The sequence below is a fragment of the Channa argus genome, chromosome 14, assembly GCF_033026475.1.
Source record: "Channa argus isolate prfri chromosome 14, Channa argus male v1.0, whole genome shotgun sequence".
NCBI lineage: Eukaryota > Metazoa > Chordata > Actinopteri > Anabantiformes > Channidae > Channa > Channa argus.
The window spans coordinates 12343871-12364683 of NC_090210.1; the positions used below are offsets into that span (position 1 = coordinate 12343871).

A 20813-nucleotide genomic window follows, 5' to 3' on the forward strand; every position below is an offset into this window, starting at 1 on the left:
TATCCCTCTCTCTTTCCATCCCTTCCTAGCTCTCTTGCCTAGCTTTGTCACCCATCAATCTTTTTCCAATTACCTGCTCTGTCTATCCACAAATCCATCATAGTCATTTCCATGGTAACGGGTTGCATCCTCCAATGGCTTTGGCCTATTGTTTAATATAATTGCACACCAAAAAGGGGTCTTTAGAATAGGGAAAGTGATACACAGAGAGACACAGAGCTGGATATTGTCTCTGCGCTCAGCGACTGATGTCTCTCTGGTGTCTCCAAACAGTTAACTTCAGGGGAACTACTCTGCTCAAATTGAACCCCAGCATCCATTCTTCAGACATTTTATTAGCCAATATGTGTAGATTGGTTTATCCCAGGCTCGTGAAACATTCGCACAACTGACAATAACTGTGAAAATTAACAGGTTTAACTGCTCATACAAGGTCAGTGAAGAACAAAATCTATATGTATTTGTTAAGAACAGTAGCCAAAGCTGTCCAAAGATCTATTAAGGTGGGTGCATTTAATTTAACTCAGCATAAGTGTAAATTAATAAGGACATTGTTTTCACAGACCTTGGAAGTCTCTTTATGTTACATCCAAAAAGACACCAAACCCCACCCAGTTTTTGATGTAATCCGATTGGTCCATTAGCATAATGATTAATATTATGGATATGTCCCTTAGGTTAATGCATATAAGCCAAGTGATAATTGTGTGCAAAATAACTGTGCAAAGTAAGAAAGCACATTTTTCAACAAGTCCTGCAGCCATAACGCCCACATAGGTAGTTTGTTCCCATCATCTCATGTAACTAACAGGATCGTTTATTGAGATAACAGAAGGCGTCTTTTAAAACTGCAATCCTTCTGGCACCCAGCACCAAAATGGCAGATACTCTCTTATATTATTGCCAAAATGTTTGCCGATTTCACACTATTTTTTTTCCCTTAACAGTTAAAAACATTGCCGTAAAACAGACAGTGGTTTGGTTGGAGTTAGGCACAAAGACAATCTATCACCTTAACCTCTTATCCTATTCAGGGTCAGTGTCAACGGGCTGGAGGAAGAATTTTGAACTGTGCACATTCACAGTCAGATGGCTTCTCTCCCCTTTAACATGGAGGACACAGAGTCCATGATTAGCAAAAAGAATTTGACTCATCAGAACACAGAGTTTTTGGATCTTGTTCATGTATGCTTGTTTCTTTTCATCGTTTTAACTTAAATTTGTGTAAGCAGTGACAAACTTTGTTCACTGACAGTGGTTTTCAGAGGTTTTATCTGATACCATCATGGATTTCCACAACAGAATCATGACTGTTTTAATGCAGTGCCTGAGAGCATGAACGGTACAGCCATGCAATATTGTTTTTTTACCTTGACCCATGTAAACAGATTTCTCTTTTTATACCCAGTTATGATACTGACCTGTTACCAATTAACCTCATTAGAAGTCAGATGTGGATTTTTGTTTGTTTGTTTGTTTTTGCATTTTTTTTAATTTTTTTTTTTGGCATTTACTTTAACATTAATATTTGTTGCACATGTCCCAGATTTCAATGAAACATGTTGCCGGTATCCAATCCAAAGTAAAAAAGTCAAGAAATAATCCTCGATAATGCATTTTTTATTGTTATTGCCATAAGATTTTGTTTTCTTGAATATTTTCTGCAATAAACCAGTACAACTTGTTATTTTTCTACTTGTAAAAAATGTTTAGCCTATGATATCACAGAGCAATATTAAAGCAAACAATGTTAAAAATGTTAAAAATAGAAATATTTCGACCCAGGCCCACATAACCCTGGCATCAGAGCAAAGAATTTCTCTCATATATTTGTGAGTGAGACTAATCAGAGAGGAGCAACATTTTTCAGTTTCATTAGTAAGTTTTGAATCATTTTTGCTCATTGTAATTTGATATGACTACCTAAAGGGCTTCACAGAGTGTGGTGGAACGTAGCAGATCAGGGAAAGGGACGACTGGGTGGGGTCTCATGCTATCCATACATTCATCTGCTTATCTAAAGTTGCGTCGTGGTGGCAGCAGGTTTAGTGGGGCTTTAAAGATGTCCTTCTCCCCAGCAAGGAGTTCCTGCTCATCTGGCAAGATTCCAAAGGCATTTGCAGGCCAGATAGGATATATAATCTCTCTGAGCTCTGCACCTTATGTCTAAGGCTGAGCCCAGCCACCCTTCGGAGGAAACTCATTGCGGCCGCATGTATTTACAATTTTATTCTTTCGGTCATAACCCAAAACTCATGACCACAGGTGAGGGTTGGAATATAGACTGACTGGTAAATCTCGAGATACTTAAACTCCTTCACTTGTCGTGGTTAGTCATTGCCAAACTGAAAGGGATGATCTATCGTTTTTCAGCAGTGAACCCAGACTTGGTGGCGCTGACTATCATCCCAGCTTCTTCACACTCTGATGAATCCAACAGAACCACATCGTCTGCAAAATGTAGAGAAAAGTTTATGAGGTCCCCAAACTAGACCATTACCTCCCCCCGGCTGCACCTAGAAATCCTGCCCATGAAAATCAAAGGAAACAAGACTGGTTATAAAGGGCAACCCTGACAGAGGCCAACAACTCTCCTTGATGGTCTAGAATTTGGCACCCTCAGAGAATACAGACACAACTCTCACTACAATTACACAAGGAGCGGATAGATCGTAACCATAGCCCTGGCACTCCATACTCTCGTAATACCCCCCACAGAACCCACAGTAGAACACAGTCATAAGCCTTCTCCAAGTCCACAAAACACATGTAGACTGATGGGCATGACCCCTGCAGTCATTTTGCAAGGGAAAAGAGTTGGTCTACTGTCCTTTGGCTGGGGAGAAATCTGCATTGGTCTACCTGAATCTGAGGTTCAATTTTCGTTCAAAGCTACCTTTCTAGCACCCTGGCATAGGCTTTTCCAGCGAAGCGGAGTTGTAGCAATGGAATGGTTGTAGCAAGCACTGTACCCATTCTCTATGTGAGACTAAAAAGACTTGTCAACCAATACAGCCCAATAATGTGTTCAGAATTTCAGGGCGAATCTCGTCCACACCTGGTGACTTGCTGCCAAGGAGCTCTTTAATTACTTCAGAGACACAAATGCAATTAAAAGAATATCTATGGCATACCAAGGACTGAATTGCAGTGGTTATATTTTGGTAGAGAAGGCAAACCATCCCACTGGTGCTCTATAACATAAAATAAACATAACAGACAAATTAGAACATGTTATAAAATTTAACCATATGAGTGGGATTCTTGGATTATATAATTCATCCAACAGCACACTCTGGGCAAGCAGCGCGTGCTGGCAAATGATCCAACCACATCTTAGCAGGCAGAGGTGTAGAGGTGGTGGACACTACAATGCAAAGAGCAAACACGATTGAGTTAAACAGTAAAAGAACCGGCTTCCTGTGGCTATCTTTGTCACAGCTCTCAGGTTCCCTCTCAAGATTCTTTTTCAACATATGTATGTTTATATAGAAAATATGGATTATATACTAGGAGGAGGTCAGTTTTCTTTCACTCCTACATGCTCCATAACATCAGCAGCAAAATTAATAGATGCAGTGATTTTAAAACAGACACACATGTGCAACAAATTTTGTTCTGCTTTTCGTAAAATATTAACTGCAATAAAAGAATTGAAAGCACAATGTCTATAGAATTGCCATATACCTTCTTTGTATCATTACCATACATATAAATAATACAGCAGGTTTGAATATGAGAGAGCAGATCAGCGACATGTAGTTGTGAATCCATGCTGATTGGAGACTGAAGAGTTTTGTTATTGTGTTGTTTACTGATGTGTAACATCCTCCACTTCCCATCAATCTGATGATCCCCTCCTCTTCTCTCTCCCTGTCTTAACTCTGTGCTCTCTCTCTCTCTCTCTCTCTCTCTCTCTCTCTCTCTCTCTCTCTCTCTGCCTGTTCAGTGGAATCAAGTCACAAAGACATATAGCCAATGAGACAGGAAATGAAAGTATTTGACTTTTAAAATAAAAGACTTAATTATTACTTCTTTAATGTCTGATCAGTGAATGTTGAAACTGATGAAGGAATGTGCAGGAAATAATGGTCAATTCAGAGCCTGGTCTATTTCTAAATTCACAAAATGAATTAAACTCAACCTTTCTGTATTTATTCTTTTTTTTTTTTTTTGGTCAAACTACGGTGGAGAAATAAGGAACATTTGTAGTTGATTAAAAATAAAATGATACATTTCTTTGTCAAATAACAGAAACATAATCCGCAATTATTTTGATCAGTGTTTCTTATCCTTGTTTTGTTTTCCAGCTAACCCTGCAATACCCATTGCTGATTGCTTGGGTCAGGTGTGTTCAGTCAATGGAAATCTGGAAGATACCATCTGATCTGAGGGTGGGGCAGGACAAAGTGAACTGGTATCTTCCAGCTTCTGATGTACTAAACACACCTAATTCAGGTAATCATTCAGTTACACTCAAAAAAGTAGTATGTATGTGTGAGAAAGATTAGAAGGTGATGCAAATAGGCCAAAATCTTAAAATAAAAGTTGAAGCGATATCACTATAGACTATATTTCATCTGCCAGTGCATGAAATGTGCACTACATATCAAATTTATAATCACTCCATGGATGTTTCAGTATAATAATAATTGTAAACAGTAAAAAACAGCTGTTATTAACAGTGTCATCATTTCCGATTAATAACCAGTGTAGTTTAATTGTCTCCAGTCTCGTTCGTACTAGTGTGCGGGTTAAAAAAAACAAAACCCAATTACTGTATTTTGAAATTTGAAGCCGGAAGACTTGTCTTGGTTCCTGTCTAGTTTGACACTCGCTGCCATATGTGTGTGTATGTGTGTGTGTGTGTTAGTTAGAGAGAGAGAGAGAGAGAGGGAGAGAGAGAGAGAGAGAGAGAGAGAGAGAGAGCGAGCGAGCGTAATCTGCTTCCTGCTGCTGCTGCTCGGTGTCCGCTCACCGTCCGTCTCATCAGTGTTGATCGGCTCGCCATGGCGGAAGGACGCAGAGAACAGCCGCCACATCCTCTCCTCTCTCTACCACCGGCCAGCAAGCGACCCTGCCTGCGCCCTGCACCCCGAGGTCCCGGTCCAGGGCCCGGCCACGGCAGCGGGTTGCCCAGCTCTAGGTGTCGTTCCCCGGAGTCTCTTCTGGACTGTGCCGCGAAGGCAGTAGCGGAAAAGTGGGCCTTCGAGAGAGTAGAGGAGCGCTTCGAGCGGATCCCGGAGCCCGTCCAGCGCCGCATCGTCTACTGGTCTTTTCCCCGCAACGAAAAGGAGATATGCATGTACTCTTCGTTTCAGTGCCGAGTCGCCGGCGAGGAGGGTCCGTCGGCGGCTACTGTTGGGGCTGGGAGTGCGGGGTCTGGGGCTACCACCGCAGGGGGTGGCGGAGGATCTACCGGCGGTACGGCGGCTACCGTAGGGGCAGCCGGAGTGGTGGTAACGGGAGACGGACTTCCATTCCGCCGCGGTATCAGGCTGCTGGAGACCGGCTGTGTGGAAAACGTTTTACAAGTCGGTAAGTGGGATATTTCACTATAACCGAGGTGAAGCTCTGTTTTTTTTTTTCTTTTCTGGCACAAGTACCATGGACCGTTTCCGAGCCTCGCTGCCGTTGGATCTTTACTGGGGATGATTGATGGAAGTTTCCCTGCTATGGTGGAAAGTATGCAAAGCGTCTGTTTTTGGCGCACGGTAACCCACACATTGCTCCGTGCTTGCGTTTAGTTTAGGAAACTCACCAGGAAATGCTTTTTTTGCTCAAATGTGGAGTTTTTATCGACCTCTCTGTGAAAAGGGAAGCGAAGATAAGGGCAGTTGCTAGCTTAGCCGAGCAGCCGCTGTTTAAAAATTAAAGGGCTTCCTATTGTGGCTCTGACACTGGCTGCTACGCCTGTACCCAGGTTTGTACTCCTGTCAAAGCCTGCACTCGCTGTGTAGCGGGGGGTTCAAACAGGAAAAGCCGTGTTTCGACAACTATCAGCACTTTCGGGGCTCCTCGTCGATGGACGGAGCGGGCTGGAGCCGTCACCCCGCAGAAAGGCAGGGGGAGGCGCGGAGGAGGGCTGACAGACGCGGATACAATAGGACCCAGCGTTGTAGCGTCGTGGCTTTATTTTTGTTTGTGCGAAATCCCCGCTGCAAAAGTCGTTTTTTTCCTTCCCCAAACCATCGGTTGAGGGTGGCTTAGGCAAGGAACAAAGGCGGTTATTGGCTCCCTTATTATGATTAATCCAACATTAATCCGAAAAAATCCCCCACAGCGTTTTGTTTATTTGCTGCTGCTGCTGGTCCAACCGGACAAAGAGCTTAGTCGCCACCAACGTGAAAAATACATGTTTTGAAGGGCTCGCGTTGTGCTTTTAATAATTAAGAGTTAACCCATTAGTAGCTGCGTGCCGTGCAAAATAACATTTATTGGTGCGTTTGTCCGCAGCCTCTAAATCGCTGCAATACAAAAGGCTTCCAGTTGAAATGATCGATAAGCGTCTCTCATTTCTAGTGCTGCAGAGAGAGGCTGTTCCCAAACAAAGGGCCATTCCGCAAAGCTCCATCTCCTCTCACATTCTCATTAGCTTCATACCCCCGGCTCCACACAGCCACAAAATGTGCTCCGACATCGGGGAACTGATGAGATGAAACCGATGTTTAGTGGGGAAAAAAAACACTAAGAACAACAACAACAAAAAACTGTCTTTCATGGTTACCAGGAGGATTTTCTAAGGCCATATGGTGTGAAAGCCACTGGAGCTTGTCTGGGGTTTCATGTTGCTCCAAGGTATCTAGGGGGGGACTAGGGAGGGAGGGCTGCAAACTGTGGCTGCTGCGTTTCTCTGGGTGACTGCTGTATCTAATTGCATCTCATAAATGCTCATCGATTCCAACCCATAACTAAATGAAATTTGAAACTCATGAATATGAAAGTGGCATTTGCTCTCAGTGAGATTTGCTCTGCAGTCTGGCTTGATAAGTTTTAGGAAGTTGAGAGTCTGCAGGAGAGAGAGAGAAAGAGAGAAACAAAATGTGATAGAGACGATATATCAGAACAACACACAGCCAGTCAAGTTAAACTAGTCAGATTTGTTCCTAAGTTACATTTTTCTTAATTGCCTCAAGGTTTTCAGGTTTGTTTATATGCAAGCAATGTTTGTGAGTGAAGGGTTCTTGAGCAAATTAGAAGCAGTGGCCTAGTTTTAACACTTCCTGTCATTACAAACCCATGAATCAGGTACTCTCACACAGGTGAAATCGTGTTTGTGTTCTTAGAACTAGTGAATTAACCTGCACAGCTCAATGCATTACAGACTTGAAGCACTGCCAAATGGACTACTTATGATTAAAGAAGCTGGATCCCACTGGCTATGAACCGTCAGTTGAAATTTAAATGGTCAAACAAAAGCATACACCTGTAGGCAAACACTTCCAGTCTTCCCTGAATCAGTGACGGATCGTTTCCAATTTTCCCCCAAGGTCAGCCATAGCAGACAGGGCACATGGTTTTTTCTTTCTGTCAACAGAACACAAGATGGGGTGAATAGCTGTATGACATCACGATAAGATTTGGTTTGCTCTTTACTTTGTGGACCATGGGAACCAGTTTGCTGACTTAACAACAGAACAAAAGATTTTTTTTTCTTTTATTTCTTAGCTGCTGGATTTAGACTTGGCACACTTGTGTACAATATGCTGTAAATGACAGTCTTTAACATTGCTTTCATCTGACATGGCATAATATAATGACCACTTAAAATAATGGCAATACTTGTTATTAAGAAGGCGAGATGGATGTGCCTTGTACTTTCTGAGAGGAACTTCCTTGAGAGTGATTAGGTATGAGATTAGGCTGTGTGCTGACACACGAGTCTGATGATGCATGGTTGCAGGAACTGTGCTTTGGAAAACTGTTACTAAACTTTTGAACCTCGGGATACAAGTGCTAATTGTGTAGCCGGAGTTGCAAGATGCATTTATACACCAGAGGCAAATCAATATAGATGCGCACCTTTTATTTAATTTAGTTTGCACTCTTTCTCTACACGCATCTTTTGTAGAGGTGGGTGATGTTGCATTGGCATGCAGCCCTCATCTTTGTTTAGATTTTTAACAAACTGACACAGGAGTGCAGTTTCTGCTGCAAAGCTTTATAGATGTCCACTAAGTAAAACGCCCCTCACAGAAACGGAGGCAATTAGCTCACAAGCTAGACTATCATGAGATATAAGACTTTTTTTGGTCATTCCTCAGAGCTATCACAAACCCAGCGGGAGCTCTTGTTCCTGTAAACTCATATTTAGACTTGCTTTTATTCTGGTTTCTGTGAATCAGTGTGCCTAGAGCCAGATCTGCAGTTGTTTTTTCAGATAATTACTAATGGGATCTGGTGCTAAAGTGTGTGTGTGTGTGTGTGTGTGTGTGTGTGTGTGTGTGTGTGTGTGTGTGTGTGTGTGTGTGTGTGTGTGTGTGTGTGTGTGTGTGTGTGTGTGTGTGTGTGTGTGTGTGTGTGTGTGTGTGTGTGTGTGTGTGTGTGTGTGTGTGTGTGTGTGTGTGTGTGTGTGTGTGTGTGTGTGTGTGTGTGTGTGTGTGTGTGTGTGTGTGTGTGTGTGTGTGTGTGTGTGTGTGTGTGTGTGTGTGTGTGTGTGTGTGTGTGTGTGTGTGTGTGTGTGTGTGTGTGTTCCATGATCTGCTTTTCTACTCTGTTGTCAGGGTCACGGAAAGTTTAAACCCTGACTAGGAGTGTGTGTGAAGAGGACAACTGTTGCCAGCATAATAATAATCACCCCTGAAGATATCTATGTATGCATCACCTGCTAAAAATGAGTTGACAGTATGTCCCTCAGATGCCCTCCACCCCCGTACATTACAAGTGAAGGCCTTTGTCTCTCTGCCTTTTTCAGTGGTAATACTGACAGATTGAAGGGACGTGAGCTCATCAACAGCTCCTCAGCCCATGTGTTCGTAATAATCTACTCCTCGCTCCAAGTCATAATTAGAATAATTAAAGCTAAGCGAGCTTGTATTTGTAAACCCCCTTCCATACACACCACACACATGTACGTCCAGAAGCCCTCTTCCCAGGGTCTTATGAAGTCCTCAAAGTGCAGGAAGGGATATAAGAGAAGGGAGGGAAGGATGGTGGTGGGGGCGTCTTTAGATTTGAGTCAAGCTTTGGGATTACTGGGTCATGCTTTGTTACCCAGCAGTAGAAAAACCCCTTGTTCACAGAAAGGGGGTTGGGGGACAGGTGTGTGTGTGTGTGTGTATACATCCCTGTCTCCCCGACGTTACATAAAGCTGTAATAGGCCCCTGACGCCTTTTGAATCACTGGTGACTCTAACAAAGCGAGGCAGCAAAGTTGAACAGGATTAAACTGTATGGGGGCAGTCAGTCAATCCAGTCTGTGGGTCGAAAAACTCAGGAACTTCTTTACTCCTGAAATGTCCAGAGGGCCCTAAAACTAGTCCTCTGTGCTTAGCTGTTGAACATTGACGCTTGAGTAAACTGTGTCATGTTTTGAAAAAGACAATTTTGGATTTAATTTTCAGAAAATGCTAAATTTAGGCCACTTTTTTATTTAGGCAAAGCACTTGCACATCTGCTTTTTTTTAATACAGTGTCTAAACTATTCATGCCCTTGTGAAGTCAACTTTTCAAGTGTGTAAAAGAGCAGCAGTTTGAAATAGCTTTTTTTTTTTTTTTTTTTTTACCTTTCACATCTACAAATCTTTAAATTATGCCATTACTTTGGAATTGCTACTTGTAAGCGCTGTATTTGCTCATTGTCGGTTTATGTATGATTTTTCAGTTTGCTGAGTGTGTAGGGAGTGTTGGTTGCTGGTCTTGCCAGTATTTCCTCAGATGTAATTTCCTGGCAGAAATGGCCGTGGGGCTCCTTGTTGTGGAAAAAATTGCAAGCTTCTGGTGTAAATCTACTCTTCAGTTGCTCAAGAGCATTGTGATAAGACAGGAGGAGGCAGTGAGCTCATCCTCACTTGCCTCATCTCCCATATTTCTTCCTGACTTGACTTTCAGGATGCTGTCTACTGACACCGCTTTTTTTTTTTTTTTTTTTTTTTACCCCCATCCTTTTTTCCATCTCTGCTGCCATTACTTTTGTCTGTTCTTTTTTTTTTTTTTTTCTTCATCTGCTTTTCACTCAACCATCAACCTATATGTAAGTCCAGGTCTGTTTTCCATCTTTCATGCTTTTTTTTTGTGTTCTTCGCACACACACACACACACACACACACACACACACACACACACACACACACACACACACACTCTCCCCCCCTCTTTGTTTCTGTAACTTACATCAGTAAAAGATAAATCACACTTCAATCATATTATATCTGAAGGCTCCTGCACAGTAAAGGGCTTAGTTGGACAAAGTAAGATCTGAAAGTTTCTTTCCCCAGGACTTACTTTTAGCCTCTGTGAGCCTGCTGCTGGTTGAGGAAGTGTCAGTGGTTTTGACAGGAGGACTGGGGATGCTGGAAAGAGACATCACTGCTGAGAGAGAAAAAGGGGTGAGACAGTTGACAGCAATGCTCCGGGCGTGTACGTCTGTGGTGTTTCTACACTGTTGCAATGTTGGCAACAGTAAGTAAGCTCAATGAAATTACTGTGTATAATGTGCAAACTACCACAGTCATGTACACACACAGGGTTACTATAATGCTGCTGCTCAATAGAAGTTCTTTTTTTGTTTTAAAGCCCTTTGTTTTTGGTTCTCTTTCACTATTCTCCCCAATGTCCCTTCCAGTGACAACCAGCAGCTGTTTTCAGATAAGTTCCTATATATCCAATGTATGCTAGCTGATCAGCACTAAATAGTAGGTGAACACTGGGGAACATAGTGGTGAATTTAGCAGCTCAATAAACGGTAGAGAAAATTTGTTCAAAAATGAAGTGGATTTGCCATTGGTCACTAACACAATTATAAAAAGAATTTTTAAAGTTCCTTAATATGTGGATGTGTATGTGTGTTAACACACTACTCAGCAACTTGTGCCTACAGCCCAAGAGGCTGTAACGTAGTTATCTATGCAACTTGTGGGAGTCAAGTTAGGCGTAGCACGAGATTCCAAATCAATCCACCCATGAAATACTGATGCTGTGTCAGAGCATATGGTGACTCCCCTATGTGTAATGTACCCTTTGCGTCCTAATGTGACGGACGTGGTTTGGCGTCACAAAAAAGATTTTCAGATGGGACATGCTGTTCTCTGAATCTGTGGCGCAACAAAATGTAGAGCATACCTCTACTAAAAATATTCTAAAATCTTTAATGCTGCATTTTTGCTGAAAATATTCACACAACAATGTAATTTGACTTTTATATGTAAAGGGGGGTACATTTCCGAATTAGATGTGCTTTAACGTTCACCACACTAGTAATTGTAGCTGGGCGCCTGAGCATTATTTTGAAAAAGTTTAGATGTATTTATTGTTGTATATCTATTAATGTAAATTCCCAGCAGAACCCATACTTAGCCACAACATTAGCCACTTTGCACATCCAGGAATTCATAAAGACTCTCGTAGTTTGTCTTCAACCCTTCCCCAGCACACAACACAGACAGAAAATATTTAATCAGTGTAATTAATTCCATGCCCACCACACTCAAAAAGAGAAGATCGGTAAAACAAATCGTCCCCACACTCTTATAAGCTCTTGGAGAGGCTCGTAAAATGATGAGGCCATTAGTAAGACGCTCTGTTGTTGTATTCATCAAACGCAGAGGCACCTGTACACACGCGTGCATGAGAGAGCGCATGAGGGCTAATTATATAAAATCATTAATCAGAGTTTATTGTTTGAGTGCTTTTTCCACCAGACAGAAGCGGCCCTCTGTACATTATTTTGGAGACACAAAAAGTGTGATAGAGGAGAAATTGGAAGGTGCCAATCCACAGTTTCTTCTTTTGTCTCAAGTCTTGTTGTTAAGTGCTCCACACTTATCAGTTAAACAGCCTCCATTGCTGTGATCTTTCTTGGATTTTCTGTTTATTAAAAACCAGTTCCCATTGTGCCAGTTATCCATGCTGCTCACACATGATCTGTCATCAAGGCAACACATCAGAGCTAGCAAGTAATGACAAAGAATTACAGATTTGTTTTGTAAGAGGTGAGAGGTGTGTTTCAAAATTTGCAGCAGTGGGACCTTACTGGTGGCAATAAGCCTCTTTTTCAAATCTCTGTTGTGTCTGTGTCTGTTGCTCCTGAAGTGTATGTTTCGGGTCTATCATCCTTTTTGCAAAGGGACAGTTTGGAGGAGCATATGGTGCAGCTTTTAAGAAGTACAGATATTATCAGCAATATGTTAAAGTAAAAGCTATACTGCAAAATTAAAAAAAATAACACTGCATTAATGATAAATTACATGGGTTATTTGTGAGGCCATCTACCCGCTACAATTAAACTCACAACACACAGCACACACACAGCACACGCACAAAAACATTTTCTAACGTTTCTTTTTGCTGTATGCCTCAGTATTCCGAGTATTGTTTTCACATGCCCCGTGTGACTTTTTCTCCTGTGCTTTCAGTTTGAACCTGGCCTCAGGTGTTTTCAGCCACATTTTTGCTGTGATGTTGAGCTATGCCATTTCCACTCTGGACTTGTTTGCAGTAGCAAGCAAAAATAAGGCGTTCTTTGCTATTGGTACTGTTTGCTCACTTCCCTCCCCGAAAAACAGCTCTTTTTCTTACAGTTGTACAACAGTGTGCATGAAGGTTGTTTTGTGAGAGGGGGTAGGTGGGGTGTTGGGGAAGCGACACAGCAAACACATTTTTACTACCCGTGTCCTGTTTTCATAACTCTCTATCCTGTGTGTTGGTTTGTGTGCTCTCCAACACCTTAAGTGCTTTTGCGGTGGTGGGTGTGTAATAATCAGCTGAGATCAATGGTGGCCTTGTCCTTTTTCAGTTTTTTAAGCAGACAACTTGCCCTATTCAGTTATTGCCCTGTTCCACACCTGTCTTTTATTGGCTTTCTTTGTGTGTTTTCACCATGCTGGCTGTACACATTTGGCCATTTCTCAGAGAGACTTAAAAGACAAAGACGAGGTTGGTGGACTGGACTATTATGCGGTCGTTTGGTTGTAATTGCCTAACAAATGTTGGGGAGAAATGACAAAAATAAAGGAGAAGTGGGTATTTGCAAATTCAAAATATATCCAAATCAAACTCCTGGTGATTACTCTTATGATCACTTCACAAGCTTTGCATGCTTCAGAGTTTTATGATGATGGGAAATACTATAATCTCTACCCCTTACACTACTGTTTTTACAAGAGATTGAAAGATTTCTATAAATGCAAATCTCTTGGAGGTAGATCTATTTGTCGACAAAAAGATTGTTTGATTTTATTTATTTATTTTTATTTACTTGGGCATGCATTAACATAAGCCCCTTTGCTAGTTTTATGAAAGAAATATAAGGTGTACTCGAATAAGCTCAGAACCTACTCAAAGTAACTTTACCCCAGAATAAAACTTAAAACCGGTCTTCATTATATTAATGCCTACATTTTCCTTCTCATAAAAAAGCACCTTTACTATGTTAATCTTTTTGGTGCAATTGATACTTGATGGTTGGATAGAAGTCATTCATGCAGAACGTTTTTTTTTTTTTTTTGCTCCAGGCAATTTGGAAGGAGGCCTACACACTTAAATGGATTTTTGACAGACCTAAAAACCGTGTGTGGATTCTGTGTAGATATCAGTTTTCAGATGAACAGCAAATTCGACCAACTAGCAAAAAACCCATTCAGTCTATTGTATTGGATAGGGCGGCAGTTGCGCAGTTGGTAGAGTGGCCGCCTAGGAACCATAGGGTCGCAGGAGGCCTTGCACCCCGCTCTTCCCGACCACATGCCAAAGTGTCCCTCGGCAAGACACTGATCCTCCAGCAGCCCATCCCAAGCCAACGTGGTGCCGGTCCCAAGCCCGCTAGAAATTGGCGAAGGTTGTGTCAGGATGGACATCCGGTGTGAAAACTGTGCCAAATCCACACCGGACAAATGATCCGCTGTGGCAATCCTGAACTCACGGGATAAACTGAAAGGACAAAAAAAAAAGTCTTTTGTATTGGATGGATCGACAGATGATACAGTTAATAAAAACAATTATCACTATTTTTTTCAATCAATATCACCTATAAAGGCTGTTCCACAGATAACCCCCTTAATCTAACATAAGTTGGTCTGCATAATGCATAAAGTGCATAATTATTGTACAAATATTTGCCATGTTAACGGGTAAAATTAACAAATATAAGCCAACATTTGTTAAAGTTTGCAGTTTTTTAGGAAATGGTTGTTTTGTTTGAGATTTCAGCATCTTTGCTCAGCCTGGCTTATAGACTTGGGAATAGTATATAATATGTTTGTATTGTGTTTATGGCACTTTTCAAATCTAATGCAAAAAGCACTCAAAGAGTAGAAACAGAGAGCCATAACTAAGCCATAACATTGGAATAACACGGATTTTTAGTCAGTTAGATTAGATTTGACCTTTTACACTGTACATCATCATCTGCTTTGGGCACTTCGTGGTTGGTGGAAATAAACAAGTGGAAAGCAGCCACTTCAAAGATTGTTAAAGTAATGTGATTATCTTTTTTAGTTTCACATCTGTCACATTTTGAACACAGCACTCCACTCACTGACACTGCTCTAATGGAAGTCCTTCTTCTCTTCCCATAATGCCCTGCTTTGTGTTAGCCAGTCCTGACCGTTTCTTGATCTCTATACTGATACTTTCCATCTTGGCTTTGAATGCAGTGAATTTGGTGCTGTATTGTGTTGCCCATCTCTACTTGAAATGGGCAGTCATAGATCATAGATATCACACACAGTCATCACTCTTTTTTTTTTTTCACTCTTCTTTTGAATTCACACAGGGTTGTGTATTTCAGTGAGTGCCTGTATCCAATGTGCTTTTCCAATCTCAGCAGCAATCAAAGCCCCTCACAACATCCATGCTATTACTGCCAACAAGACAAACGAGGGCCCATAGGAGTCCATTGTGTGTGAGACATCCATTATAGTTGGATTAGAAACTATTTCCATACATTTGGTTGACTTTGATCTTATGAAAGAGTCAACAACCATGCTGTCTTTTTTTTTTTCTTTCTTTTTCTTTTAGCATGTGTGCAGTCATGGCCCACATATGTGCTCATACTCTTCGTTTTCTGCCCGTTTTATTTAACAGTTAATGTGTAATTCATCAGCACTGACCTGTTTAGATGATTTGATCTTTTACTGATTGTGAAGGTTTGTGATTCCCTGGTCATCTTGTGCTTTTAATCACTCTTTCACTCTATCATTCCCTCAGCCCGAATGTGTGGGTAAGGTTTTAAAGGAAGCACTTAGTGCTAAAACTACGAATAATTATATCACTTAGAGACCAAGTCTCCTATTATGGTGATTCAGTCTGTCAGTGTGCATTATCAAATGGGCCAAGGACTCCTGTGTGGCTGAATTATTCTGAGTTATTCACTGTGTGAATCTGAAAGTGTCCACTCACAAAGGTTCTAAAAATTCTCAACCTCGCCCTCTTCTCTTTGGTCTGGCCCATTTTATAGCGGTGTTTACATACAGCTGCTGCTGTTTTAATAAAGCTCTGCAATGATGCTTTCATCATAAATCTTGCCATTTGTCTGAAAATAAAATTCAAGAGTTTAAACTGTATTAAACTGGGCCTAAATCAGCTTATCTACATTATAGACTTGTTTGTTGGATCACAAGCACATTCTTGCTTCCTTGAGTCATAGATGACAGACATTTAAATACAGTCAAGTGTAAGATTTATAATCAGGTGATCATGCATGTTTTGAACAAAACTCAACATCGGTAATAAAGTAATTTGGACAAAGAAACAAAGAGATTTTACTGGTACTTGATATTAGGGCGGTTTACTGCTAAGAATCTAGCAATATGATGTGTGTCAATACATTTTTGCCATTCGATTGCCATTATTTAGTTTAAAATTTTTCACAAATTATAAAGTATAAAAAACACACGATCATATTTGTAAAATCTGAGTCATTTTTATTTTATGCAATCAGAGCAGTAGAAAATCTGGACATCTATCTAGTTACTAAAGTCTTAAATACAAAATTTCTGTCTGCCACTAAATTTTGCATGGAAATCAGTTCTGTTTTGGGAATCGATACAGTAGCACAAAAATATATTGTGAAGTGTACATAGATGATGTACATCTTCACAAAGCTGTTGGATCATGCACATCTATTTGTGGTCTATGGTTAAACATATTATGTCGCTAACTAGTAGGGCAGACTTATTGGAGTGGAGAGTGGAAGATGCCCCATCAGCACGTTAATTGAAACAGGGTTAAAATGAATCACCCCCTCTTTCTGTACATTACTTTCATTCTCTACTTACCTGCCTGCCTCCCTCGTCTCTCTCTCTCCCCTGGCCTGCTAATAACAGCACTCTGTGTGGGTTTTTTTTAGTGGAAGGCCTGTTATGGTCCATTAGGCCACAGTCTCACCAACAACTGAATTGTAAGGTGACTGCAGAGGGAGGAGGAGGAGGACAGAAGGGCAAGATGAACAAGGGCCTGGACAGGATGGGATGGGTGAGAAAATAGATGAAGGCCAAGGGAAAGAGAAGAAGTCAGAAGAGAGGGAGAAGGGGGTGCGAAGAAAGGAGGAATGGAAATAAAAAGTGGCAGCGAGAGGAGGTGTAAAGCAAAGAAGGAGTGGACAAAGGAGAGCTGAAAGGCAAATGTAAGAAGTACATAACCAACCTGTCACCTCTGGCTCTCCCTTCCCCCTTCACACACTCTGGAGTCACAAGAAAAGCCAAAAGGGAGGGAGGGACCTCATTAGGCTCCCAGCAGTCCATAACACACATGAGAGAGAGGAGGGAGAGAGACTACATAGATCTGTGGTAGGGGTGGGGGTGGGGTTATGGGATGGGGATGGGGATGCCCTGAGAAGTGAAAGAAGCAGAGGGAGTAAAGAAATTGAATTGATAGGAGCAGTCAAGTGCTACAACACACACACACACACACAAGGGACATAAGTGGACAAGCTCCCACCACACACACACACACACACACACACACACACACACACAGTCCTCTCTATGCAACATGATTAATGTGGTCAACAGCTGTGAGGATCAGTCTGGTTGAGACCTCTCACCCTCATACACGCATGGACACACATGCACATAAATGGTGGCCTGCACTTAAAGTGTCCCCATGCTTTTTTTTTTTCTAGCTCGTTTGTTCACACTACGCAGCCTCCTCTACCCTCCTTGCACCCAAACAAAGCTTGTGGAGACAGACTGGTAATTTTATTTATTTTTTTTACATTGGACTAGTCTGGTATGAGCCTAGCATCCATTGAATATACAACTTCTATGTATACATGGCCACAGTTGATGTAGTTTTACCTTTTACATCTTTAAAAAGCCTTTTCACTTATAGTGCTTGGATCTACATAAAGTATATACACACTGAGGCTGAATAAAAGTAAATTATGAGACTACTGAGTGGATTACTTTTTGTGTTCGGCATGATTCCTGCAAAAAAAAAAAACTTGTTCAACAAATCTATTGGCTTCAGGATGATAAGAAGTGCAAAAATCGTATTTAGAAATCATTCATATGTCACCCTGGTTTAAAAAAAACATTTTTAAAAAATGAACTACCTACTTTGACATTTTACCCTAGCCACCCTGACCATTTCTACCAATAAACAATTTAGCCATTTCTGGCTAGTTCCTGTAATAACACTTAATTACCAATTAATATGAAATGATTGGAAACAGGCTTCCATATTGGAATGACTGGAATGAAGCCTTTGGCCTTGGAGCTGCAAGCAAACCTTCAAAATCACAAATTCACTGGCATTGCACAAGCTTTCAGTTATTATGGAACACAGGAAAAGAGAGACTCAGGTTTTTTTCACAGGTCAGGATCATTCTCATTCTGAATAGTGTGGTTAGAAATGTGAAGTGGGAATGTGACTAGTACGTTAAGTAGGGTTTTCTCTCCGTGTGTGTGTGTGTGTGTGTGTGTGTGTGTGTGTGTGTGTGTGATGTTGGAGGGATTCATCTACATGGCATTGAACCTATTTTTGGTTGTACAGAGTGGTGTGGAATGATTTGGCCTTGTTGGCAGCCACTAAATCCATCCACTGCTCAGAGAAGAAATGTTTGGACCTAAAATTTCTCTTAAGCCACCTTGAAATTTTAAAATGCAGGTTGATAGAAACTTTTTAGGAATAGGGGGAGGAAGCTGAAAAATAAGAATGACCCAGAGAAGTATTTATACCTAATTTATAAGAGTTCATGGAAGTTCAGAAACCTTTCTTTACTCTACCATTCTCTGAGAAGACTGACACACACATTACAAAACAGATGGCATCGCAGCTTTGTGCAGCTGTAAATAAGTTTTTCCAGATAACATAATGAACAAATGGATCCTGGGTATAAACCCCCTCTTGCTAATGCAGCTGTTTGAAACATTACCTATGTAAGATGGCCTGAAGATGTTTGAACCCAAACCACTTAAACTGTCAGTTCAGATGAGTCCAGTAAACTGTCCATCACTAGAAGCACATAATAGGTTACTAAATGTCCACTTTACAACTGTGAATGATTTTCTCCTGCTGTGTGTGTGTGTCCCTGTGTGTTTCCGTGTGTGTGTGTGTCAGCTCGTCCATCTGGGTGTGGGCACCTATCGGTCAGTACAAGGTTTCTAGTTGTCATCATGTAACAGGATTAGGCGCCTTCTCCCCTGCCTTACAGTAGATGTCTGTTGTGTTCTGTAGTACACCGGTAAAGTTTGTCCTGAAGTGTCATTCTTTGTCTTATAAACCCACCTGAACCCAGTGTGGACGTGTGTTAACTTGTACTTGATAGTATAAAGTTATGTTTTTCTTAGTACTTCTTGAATTTGATCAGTGATTTTCTAGTTTTGTTTTTGTCGACCTTCATGGAAATGTTATATGCGAGACATGCACACAATGTTCTATTAGAAAATCTCCTCCCTTTTTCTTCCTCTTCTTTTACTCTCTGTTCTTGTTTAACATGCTCGCATGCATGCGCACACACCAGGCATGATATGCGTATTTTTTTTCCTTTTTTAAATTTTAAAGTCTAATTTTCACCTCGTTAAATTTTGCCTGAAAAAAGGGAGCATGTGGCACGCTAAGCACTTTTTCTGCCGCAGCAGCAAAATGGGAATCTCTGTGTGTACACTGTGTGTGTACATGAGTGTTCAAAGTATTGTGAGTTATCAGTAGGATGAAACACCACTGCTGTAACAATAGGATTAAAGCTGCGCTTATGAAAGAAGTAATTAAATGGTATCTTATCTCATCTGCTTCTAAAACCAAAAGGCACTTTCATATATTTTTCCAAACTTTTTCCTCTTTATCGCCTCTGAAGACATCTCCAGGTTGCTAGCAGCCACTAGTGACTTGTGGACATTCAAGCTGTCCTTTCATTATGGGTTGGTATAACTTGTAAACAACAGTTTATACACATAAATATAAATATATATATATATATATATATATATATATATATATATATATATATATATATATATATATATATATATATATATATATATATATATATATATATATATATATATATATATATATATATATATATATATATATATATATATATATATATTTATGTGTATAAACTGTTGTTTACAAGTTATACCAACCCATTTATATAAATAAAAAACTCAACTGTCTAGCATGAGTTCTTCTATTGCACGAAAGATAAAGCCACAAAACCCAGCCTAGTCTTTACCAGACTATACTAAACCAATAAGCTTGTTTCTGAGCATTTTGAACTTCTATGTCTTTTTTATCATCAATAAAAACACAATAGTTCTCTCCTATTTGTTCCTGTCTCTTCTGCTCCCCACTTTTTTTTCTCCCCTTTTGCAAAGAAAAAAGCCACTAACAGGAGCATTTGCTGCTATTACCTTTAATCCCTTTTCATCTCTACAATCTGAGTAGTACGAAGGAGAAGACGCTGAATGCGAGAGAAAAGCAGAGAGCTGTAGCAGTCGGGGGGGAATGGCCGTGTGATTGAAGAGGGTTTGTCACGATAATTCTCCCTGATTGGAGTCTCTGGCTCTGTCTCCATTCTGAGAACTGCTAGTTAGCCTTGACTTGGCCTCTTTGTCCTTTGTGTTTTTCCCCTCCTTTCTTTTTTTTTTCCTGCTTCTGTTCATCAAGGCCTGAGACTGACTTTAAAGAGCCAGCAGGACTTTCATTTTCCTCAAAGTGCAGTGATGGTGTCTGTGACTGAGCAAGAAAAATGTTATCATCCAGATTTAGGATGTTTTAACCACTTTTACAATTTGAGCTTAACATTATCTAATGTTTGATATTAGATTTAGGAATACATTGGCGTAAAACAGTAAACATTTTTGTTAGTCCGTGAGATGCCTTCATAAAAGGGGTTTTGGAGCCATTTATCCATCAATCTGAATGTGATGATGGAGCTTACCCGAGCCACCCAGCAAGTGATTGGACGCTGTTGTCAGCACAAGCCTGTTATCCGTTGGAGCATCTCCCAGAGCTGTTCAGGTTGTATTTTACTTTCTTAAACTGGCTGCTCGGCTGCTGATAGGCTTTTGGTGAAAGTTATTAAATTAAGATTGAGTCCAGCTGTTTTACCACATAACTGCTAATAGAAGTAAGGGTTTCTTTTAATAGTTCTCTTTGGAGTTCAAATAGCGCACAATTGACAATTCATTACGTTTTTCAAAACTAAAAAG

The 20813-nt window shown here is 40.7% G+C and overlaps 1 protein-coding gene across 1 annotated transcript in view; it reads left to right on the plus strand.

The window, feature by feature from the left end:
* The first annotated feature begins 4886 nt into the window (after positions 1 to 4886).
* Positions 4887 to 20813, plus strand: part of zswim5 (zinc finger, SWIM-type containing 5) — a 67001-nt gene continuing 51074 nt past the window's right edge. Inside the window, exon 1 of the mRNA XM_067474469.1 lies at positions 4887 to 5538. Within this exon, the coding sequence (XP_067330570.1) occupies positions 5010 to 5538 (529 nt within the window). The 5' untranslated portion in view covers positions 4887 to 5009. The remainder of the gene's footprint in view (positions 5539 to 20813) is intronic.